We start from the raw sequence: 9572 nt of genomic DNA, 5'->3' as shown, positions 1-9572 counted from the left end.
CTACCATAATAATATTATGTGTTTGTGATGACAATAAATAGATTCTTAATAACTACCATAATAATGTTATTAGCACAAAGAGTAATTTTTAAGTAACCTTGGATTCACAAATATAGATAATTATATTAGTGCTTAACCTGACAGAGAAAGGGACTCTGCACACATAATATTTCCAGAAAAGTTATAAACATTTCATCCATCATAATAAAATGTTTTAACCATACAAAAAGTAGTATAATCCAGCAAAGACTGAATATGCAGAACAATACTAAACAACTCCAACACATTAACAGTAATAGTACATCATAATCGAACACTCCCGAGTTAGAATGGTTCCAATGTTTTACCACAAATAAACATAACGTAATCAACTAGAAATACGAAAAATCAGCTCTTCATTTCTTGCATCCTTCTTTTGGATCCCATTTTTCTTGTTGGCTTGATACAATCTCATATACTAGGTCAACCCTCAATTGTTTTTGCGGCTTCTAGCTTTATATCTTGGATAGCTTTTCCACATATTATAGCCTTCACAAACAAAATGACGAAGAATCCACAATCTGAACTGAAAATGTAAAAAAAGAAGGTTTAGATAAGAGATAAGATATTAAAAAGACATTAATGTTCAGAAAGTTAAGTTCTTACGATGCTCCTTGTTGTGGGCATACTCCAACTTTGATATCTTTCATCAAATCCACATCTGGCAACCTTAGCTCCCGACGCCTACATATAATAGCTTCCACCACCCTCCTGCATTAAATTGAATTAGAATCAACAAAAAATGAACAGTATATATTTAAATTACCAAAAGATTGCCCAATGACCTGACTACTAAAAACAAAACAAAGTAACTTTTGGGATTGAAAAGTTCCGGACACCTGACCAAATATATGTAAATGTATTTTTACATAGTAATATATGTAAAACTATATTTGCATAGTCACTAAAGCTATGAAACCTTAAATTTACATAGTACCATTTGGGAATGAAATTAGCCTGACACCTGACAGAATATATATAAATGTATTTTTACATAGTCATTATATATATATAAATCTATATTTACATAGTCACTAAAACTTTGCTAAACAAGCCCAAATCATAAAATTTTACTTACCAACATTTCAGCATCTTCTAACGAAATGTATTTCTTCTTCTTGTAGTTCCTTGGCTTTAAAGAGTCATAGTGCATGCGTCCATTCCCAATTCAAAGTATCAACATGAAGCAAAGTCCAGTGATAACCATTTTTGTACTTTCTTAACTTGGGACTATTTATGATAAAAAACATATGGGCGACCTTGTTGTCCAATTGTTTTAGGACATCTGTGACATAGACTTTCAAGCCTTATTTCTGGTTATCTCTTAAAGCCAGCTACAACAAATAAGAACAACAACATCTTCATATATTTTGTGAATTTTCATATTCAACTTCAGTAATTAAATTACATGGAAGATGCTTATCTATGCAAATGATGAGAAATGGAGACACTTTGGTGGAAAACATCCAATTAGCTTTTCCACTTCCTTGGGGAGTTGGAAGTGCACGTACCAATCAATGATCTACCATAAACAGTACGAAAAATTACTAAATTGCAAATTTTTTCATTTCAAAAGATTTGAGTAATCAAAAGATTTACCTTATCACTAACGAAGAAGTTCAACATCTTCTTCAACATCAGGTGGTTCAAGTGTTCCTCCTGTATTTTCAAGTGCATTTGAATGTCCATCTACGCAATTGTACTGCAATATGCATACACGATCAAAACAATTTGTGCAACTACATAGACGATAAGAAAAACTTACACATATTTATGAAAAATAAATTTTACTTTTTGTTTGGTTTTTTGAAAAAACTTTCCACCAACAGCAACTTCTCTTTATCAAGTAGACTCCATATCTTGGTTAAATGTGGTCTTGACATAGGCTTTCCTACGCGTGGTGGTGGAGTCGAAAATCATCTGCATCAATCACCGGTTCATCATCCAATTCAATTTCAGCAACTTTAGTATTCCTTGTTTGCTTCTTAATATTTCCAAACTTATATATCGTTGATGTTTTCTTCATCTGCTCCCTTTCTTTCACTTTCTTAAACATTGAGTTAGGTTTTCCCTCACCTTTTTCCTCCTCCTCTTCATCTGACTTTGTCTCTCTGCTTTCCTCCTCTCCATCCAACTCGGATTCTTCCTTTTCATCTGCCTCTCCTTTCTCCTCCTCTTCACATGTCTCTTTCTCAGACAACTCATCAGTCTCTCCAATGTCCTCCTTTTCAGCCAACTCTTTCTTGGACAACTCGAAATCTCTTTTGCCCTTCTCTTCAACCAAATCCACATCTCCTCTGTTCTCTACCCCTTCAACCATATCTACATCTCCTCTATTCTCTACCCCTTCAACCATATCTACATCTCCTCCTCTTTCAACCATATCTAGATCTCATCCCCCTTCAACCAAACCGACATCTCCTCCCTCTTCAACAGAATCTACATTTCTCCTGCTTTTCTCCTTATAGAACTCGCTATGTTCATGATTTTCAAACATATCTTCTAGACTCTCTTCACAAACTATTCTCGTCAGTCTACCAAGTTCACCCCTTAAATCTTTATTAAGTTTCGTCAACTCTTCATTCTCCCTTTTCAACTCAGTATTTTCTCTCCTTAAGCTTTCAGCTTCACTTTGGTGGTGTTCAGGGTATAATGCCTCTTTCAATTCTCTTCCTCGGTCAGTTCCAATCTTACTTTGATGTGACAATTGGGAACATTTTCTAGCTTGAAAGTTTTTGGTACTTCATCCGCTAATCGTTCCATCGACCACTTTGCAATCTGTGGGAAGCAAGTCTCGCGGATTGGCTCACAAAGTTTCACATGCTCATACAAAAAGTATTGCACGTAACATGTGAATTTGTATTAGCAACATTTAAATAGAATTCTTTTTCCAACATATGACATATGACATCTGCATTGGATATGTAAATTTCTATTTTCATACACCTAACAGGTGATATAGACTATGAAAATATGACTATGCATATGTGAAAACAAAATTACATATAAAAATAGTAAAATGCAGACAATATAATGTTAGTATATTATCAACATATGACATCTGACATATGCATATGCAAATATATATTCTCTTTTATCATGTGAGGTGATATGATATAGGCTATGAAAATATGACTACGCATATGTCAGAAAACAAACTAAACTTACATATGAAATTATGAATTTGTAGACAATGTAAGTATCTTACCAAAAACTAAATAATGCATCCTGAAATTTTGAATGTACTACTGCTATCCCACTTCTGAATTTTTTCAATCAGTTCTGAGTGAACTGAGGTAGCTCATGACACACTCCACATAGCTTCCAAAGTCTCAACATGCTTTGGGAAGGACCAAGCTATTCCACTCGCACCACTACTTACAAATATTGTCATCACCAGAAAAATGACGAGTAGTCTCACCACATCTTCAATATCCGTAGGGTCTTACAATCTGGTTCAAGATTTCTTTTACAACTGTTGTTGTTATCTTGTTAACTCCGAAGAAACGTCTCAACAGGAATGGTGATCCAAAAATAGCTTCGTTTATTCTCGTTCCTAACTGGAAAACAACAACTTTCCCCATCATGGGAAGCCCACAGGTTACAGCCACATCAGATGGACATAAAGACACAAACTTATTTCCTATCTTAAACTTATGTCTCTCCTTGCACCAACTGCTTAACAATTTTATAATGTTGTGGCTTGGTTTCTCTAACATTCTATTATCTACCTTTCTATCGACAAAAATCATAAAAAGATGACCAAAAGGAGTTTCTTTCATTTTGGTGATATGAATATCCCTAATTCTTCCTTTCAAATCTTGTACAAGTTTTAATATTGGCAATGTAGAAGAATGGAATACCTTGTTAGAACCAGTAGATTTTACATCCTATTACAATACAAATTTCGAATATGTAAATACAAACTCACTTGTGAAAATACAATTTACATATGAAGCTATATATGTAATTTACTAATTCATATATATATATATATATATATATATATATATATATATATATATATATATATATATATATATATATAATTGTACTTTTTATATATGAAAATGTAGATTTATATAATAAATTAAGCATTTTCACCTTAGATTTCATTTATTTACAAACAAAATTAAAAAAAAATATGATTTTTACCTTAGATTTCGTCTTTTTATCGGTTGTTGTTTTCTTCCTTTTTGTTTGTGACATGGAAACTTTTGATTTTTTTTTGTTTTGTTGGGTGTTTCTCTCTTATTTTTCGGTTGTTTTGTCATCTTATTTTCTATGTTAATTTGGTTTTGCAGAATAACTAGGGTTTGCAAGAAGAGAGGATGTGGCGAGAAGAAAGAGAGAAGAGAAATTTGAGATCTAGGGTTTTATGTGTGGGTAGTATTTTTATTAAGTTTGGGTGTTTTAGAAAAAGAGGGGGTTTTTATGAGTTAGTACGTAGTGAGTGAGGAGGTTTTTATGCAGGGTATGTATGAACCAGGGAGATTAAACCCAAAATCTAAAATAAATAGTACATATGTTCTTTCCCACAAGATTGCCATGTAATAGCTAATATTGTGGATTATCGAAAAAAAAATAGCTAATATTGTGCACATAGGATAAAAAATCAAACTAGTATCCGAGAAACTGACACTCACAAGAAACAGGAATATGATCACCAACCAATCACAATCATAACATCTCAAAACGTGATTTGAAAATGGAAATCACCAAAGCTAACGGTCACAACAACCAGCCCGTTGAACTACTATGTTCATCTCATTGATAAGAAAATGTGAAACTTGAGATTCAATGCAATATCAATTCCATTCTCTTGCTCCGTGAGTGACAAGTAGTCATGGCTTTAGTAATCTACTGGTACGACTTCATATGCTTCGCCATTATTGCTACATCAACCTTCATCTCCTTTATGGTAATATGGCTTAAAGAGGGCACTGGAAGGTACGTCGAGGAAAGCATGCATGAAAACTTGTTGGACTCTGAATCTGATGGATGCGTTGGTGTTACGAGGTCAGGTCTTGTAAGTTCAACTCAGCTTTGGACTAGTTGTTGGAGAGGTCTACATCCAACGTGGTTAATGGGTCTTCGGCTGGTTTCTGCAGTTGTAATGGCTGGAATATTGGCATGGGATATCCAACGATACGACACAACTATCTTCTTATACTACACTGAGTATGCGCCCCCCTTTCCATTTTACTTAGTACTACATATATATCCGTGTACTTTGCTAAGATTATTGTTTCTAGTCAAGCCAAAAGTTTCTCAATATTTGGGTGGGATAAATTGTTTCGGTTTAAGTGCAAATTTTTCTTTTTTACTTATAAATGAAAGCTAAACTAAACCAACCCAGTACAGGAACTAAACCAACCCAGTACAGGTTTCCTACTATACTTTGATTGAAACGAATCAATGCACCTACTATTTTGATCTATGAGCGATTTAGCTCAATTTTAATTTGTTCAAATAAAGGACTAAAATCTCAAACAGAGTCGAACCTAGCTAGACTGATATATCGTTTGCTGATCACATCAACAAATGAGATTCTGGGTTGGTAGCAAGGCTTGGTGGGTTGCAAGGGTTGCCTTTTTTCCTCATTTTGCGTTCGTGTCTAGCTGTTTAAACCTAGAGCGCTCCCATAATAACCGAGTGCTAATTTAACACCAAGTCTCTGAAATGATAATTGCTCCTGTGTGCCACCGAAGACATCCAATACTAGAGAAACGCTTTCACCTCCATCATTGATTTGCACTGCTGGTACCTTGTCCCTAAAGACACTATCATTTCTTGTTCCGACGAAGTAAATTGAGAGAAAAGGAGGTGAGAAAAGGAAGAGAGAATGTAAATTAAAAATAGAAGGATTAGGGAAAGTGGAAAGGAAGAGTATATATATCAAATCTTTGTATTTGTGTTAGTAATACCAGTTGAGTCAAAGTGTGGCTAAGCTCAAATCAATACATACTAAAAAAAATCCCTGTTATGTGGCTGGCTAGTACCTGGGTCCGTCCCTGCGCACAGATGTTTATTAAACTATAAATTAAAAGAGTTCAAACTTACATTGTGTTGCAGTACTGACCCACATGCATAATGGTGTACCAAGCTGGACCAATTCTCAGGCTCTGCATTTTCTGATATATAATGACCATATAGATGCTCAGAGCGTCTTGAATAGATGAACTAGAAGTTGGTAGTGTTATGTTGAGTGAATTTCAGTCATAAATTGAAAGATAATGGTATCCTTTGAGCTCTTCAAAAATATTGAAGTTGGAAAGCAATGCATCCAAATTCTAATCTTTGATGGATCTGCAGGTGGACTTTCTCCTTGACGATTTTCTATTTCGTGGTATGTTCTGTACTGCATCACTGTTTACTAGCTCCAAGGTTGCCATTTAAATTGAAAATTAGCTCCAAGGTTGCCATTTAAATTGAAAATTATGAAGAAACATTTCATTCTATTCGTGAGTTCAGCAAAATATGTCACATCCATGTTCCTCATGCCATTCTATTGTTTGTGTAGCTTGCCACCATTATATCTGCTAGTGGATTGTTGGGGAATTCAGAGACACCTACATCTGGGCACCAGAGAAGCAACGAGTTCATGAGAAATGATTTGGAAGAGAGTAAATCCACATCCTCCATAAATTTTAGAAGATTCCAAGCAAAGGATATCATCAAATTGCAATCCATTCAGGAGGCCGAACAGAACAATGTGCTAAGAGCAGGATTTTGGGGGTCTCTTATGCAGATTGTGTATCAGGTGAAGTCTGTTTAAGTCAATCTCCTATTCACTTGTGATATCTTATGCAGAAACCATATGCTTCTTTGTGATATTTTTCTTCTAAACAGACTTGTGCGGGAGCAGTGGTTCTTACTGACGCTGTGTTTTGGTTTATTATAGTCCCATTTCTGTCTATTAGACATTTCTGCCTGAGCAAGGTAAGCTTTCTTTCTGTACTCACTAGAACATGTTCACTTAATGAAAGTTTTCCAATTCAAAAGAGTTTCCTATGAAAGTTCTTCATCTTCCTCTTGATGTTCTTCTACCTCCCTTCCACCAGATTAATATGACTTTCATCCACCAACAAGTGTTTTTTGGCATTCCTAGTTAGTATCCGCCTTGAACTCTGAGTGGTATCTTCTTTAGGGGTGGTGTTGAATACGTACTCACTCCATCAAAGTATTTAGAAACACCAATTGTAATCCTCAATTTTCTAAGAAATTAAGTAGCTCCATTTTTTTTTCCCCTGATCCATTTCAATTAGATAATTTGCTTAAGTCAGGGTCCTTGACAACATCACTATGTTAGAGCAGATCAGCAGAATATCCTTTTCAACCATTGTGTTGTTGTCCAATTGGTAACACCATGTTTTTATAATCTCACATCGACGGGCTCTTTAATTTCCATCGCCTCTAGCACAAAGTTCAGCGTCATTTTTGCCACAAGCACTTTGATTCAATTCAAAGTTTTGTTTCTCCAATTGCCTACATATGACATCGAGTTTCCTCATGACTCTTGCTGTTCTCTGGCACTTTCTTAGAACCACCTTCCTCCAATCCTTTTTTCTAGTATCAGTTTCCAGATATGGTCTTTTCCTCTTCACGATTACATTCAAGCTAGAGCTAGCAATGAGTACAGTGTTGTTCAATAGTTAGCTTCTGAATTTGCATTTAAGCCAGTGAACTTAGTGACGGGTACTGCTGGTCTGCTGCTACTGCCACACATCTATTTCCAATGGATTTGAAGATCTGAGATGCAGTGTGCTTACCAAGAGGTCTTAGAGATTGGTGGCTCTGGAGTAGTTCCCACCTCCTTAGCTTGTTTTGCAGACAGTTTAGCGCTGCTACTTTCCCTTCGTATCTTTCTTTCTTTTCAGTCACATTGATGGACAACTCCATGTTCTTCACAGAGAATTTGTGCCCATCACCATCTTCCTTTGGTTTATCTCTTACATCAGCTTCAACTGCCTCCTTTTACCCTGTCCTCCTGTATTTCTTTTAGTACAAGTTTCCATACACCCTCTTACTTCTTGATCTCATTAGTTGGAGTGGTTGTGGTTCGTTGTTTTGGGATCTTTTTCTACCACTCGAAGAACTATGCCATTCTACATCTGGTACATATCAAAGGTTTCCTATGGTACTCCACGAGAAAAACGATAATTTTCTAGCCTCTTGCTTTGGCTTTGATAATTCCGGGAAGTTCAATAACTGAAAAACTTCATACATCATAAATCACGACGTTAGTTTTGTTCTGTACTTCTGTGTTTTTTTTTGAATAAGTTTGGGGGGACCTGTCTCACTAAATCAAACCAAGAAACGTACAGCCTCCCCTAAGAGTATGATCTTTAGAGGGAGTTCAATTACAAAAGAAACACATACAAACCTTCTCGTAAGAGGGAGGTTCAATAACTAACACTAGTTCACAAGAACAACTGTAACATTACCCGAAACAAATTGAATCTAATTCTTCCTTGCACTAGTCCGTGTCCTTGAAGACTTCTTCACTAGATCAGTGTGATCTGTCTTTAGATGAGCCTTCCCTTTGTTACAATCTCGAAAAATTTTGTCACAAGTTCCACAAACATACGTCATTCCGTATTTGTCATCCCATAGTTCTTCGATATAATTTGCTTGTGGTAGCACCTTTCATTTTTGTTTAATTTAGCGCTAATTTCTGCTTGGCAGTTGATGGTTTGCATGCATACGCTTAATGCTCTGTTTCTTCTTGTTGAGACAGCTCTCAACAGCCTTGTAAGTATTGACAACAAAACCATCTTCCGCACTGTACCCTATTAGTTAGCTATAATGCTAGTCCTAATTGTTTTCTGTTCCACCGCCAAAACAACTGTAACTATCTTATAGTGCTGCAGTCATTTCCATCATTTCGACTGGTGTATTTTGTTCTATGGAGCTGTCTATATGTTATTGTTCAATGGGTTCTTCACGCTTGCGGTTTTTCATGGTTAGCTCACAAAAAATTTCAATGTGCTGCACTCTTAAACAAAGTGTTCCCTTACATTGTCAATTTCTATACTTCTTTAGGTGGCCATACCCTTTCCTTGAGCTTGACACCCCATGGGCACCTCTATGGTAAAATTCAAACCCTATGTCATAGATTTCGAAGAAAAGAATAAGTTCGAACGTTCCAACAATGAGTAGTTCTACGCTTCTCTTCAAAGGGCGCTTTTTCACCTCGTCTCCATTTCACCCCATCTTTCTTTTGTTTATCTTATACACTGACATCAGTTTATGTTACAGGTACTTCTGCTTGGCTATAATTCACCTCCCTTGCTATGGCTTGTATGTTCTAATTGTAAAACTGAAGTACTCTCTGCTTCCAAAGTTGTTTCCCAACTCATTCATGAAACCATGCTAGTTTCATTATAATTCTCATTATAAGTAAGATGTGGAACCTAGTTTGCTATGGCTAGATAGATCAGCTGCTCAGCTGCTTCTTGTACAGAAAAGAAGGGAATGTATACTCATTGTAATGCAAAGAGTTAACATTGTACTCATTAACTCATACACAG

At 35.8% G+C, this 9572-nt stretch overlaps 2 protein-coding genes across 11 annotated transcripts; one reads left to right on the top strand and one right to left on the bottom strand.

The window, feature by feature from the left end:
* Positions 1–306: 306 nt before the first annotated feature.
* LOC147516211 (uncharacterized) lies at positions 307–3746 on the bottom strand. Of its 2 annotated transcripts, none has more exons than XM_086588899.1 (4): positions 1639–3746; positions 1118–1561; positions 646–750; positions 307–565 (listed from the first exon to the last, which is right to left on the bottom strand). In XM_086588899.1, the coding sequence occupies exon 1, from the start codon at positions 2420–2422 to the stop codon at positions 1931–1933; it is 492 nt and encodes a 163-aa protein (XP_086445025.1). In that variant the 5' UTR covers positions 2423–3746; the 3' UTR covers positions 307–565; positions 646–750; positions 1118–1561; positions 1639–1930. The 2 variants fall into 2 exon arrangements, with proteins under 2 accessions (XP_086445025.1, XP_086445026.1); XM_086588900.1 differs by having other exon boundaries at positions 307–560.
* Positions 3747–4229: 483 nt separating this feature from the next.
* Positions 4230–9555, top strand: LOC147516210 (protein rolling protein). 9 transcript variants are annotated; one of them, XM_086588894.1, is made up of 8 exons: positions 4231–5220; positions 6355–6457; positions 6563–6802; positions 6892–6981; positions 8728–8793; positions 8905–9004; positions 9085–9132; positions 9301–9555. In XM_086588894.1, exons 1-8 carry the CDS (start codon positions 4886–4888, stop codon positions 9318–9320), a joined length of 1002 nt encoding a protein of 333 aa, XP_086445020.1. In that variant the 5' UTR covers positions 4231–4885; the 3' UTR covers positions 9321–9555. The 9 variants fall into 9 exon arrangements, with proteins under 9 accessions (XP_086445019.1, XP_086445020.1, XP_086445015.1 ...); XM_086588890.1 differs by having other exon boundaries at positions 4233–5220; positions 8913–9004; XM_086588893.1 differs by lacking the exon at positions 9301–9555 and having other exon boundaries at positions 4230–5220; positions 9085–9294.
* The last annotated feature ends 17 nt before the right edge of the window (positions 9556–9572 follow it).

The sequence above is a fragment of the Coptis chinensis genome, chromosome 2 (genome assembly GCF_015680905.1).
Source record: "Coptis chinensis isolate HL-2020 chromosome 2, ASM1568090v1, whole genome shotgun sequence".
Classification (NCBI taxonomy): Eukaryota; Viridiplantae; Streptophyta; class Magnoliopsida; order Ranunculales; family Ranunculaceae; genus Coptis; species Coptis chinensis.
The sequence above is the reverse complement of the archived record's forward strand: the minus strand, read 5'-3'. Positions and strand labels throughout refer to the sequence as shown.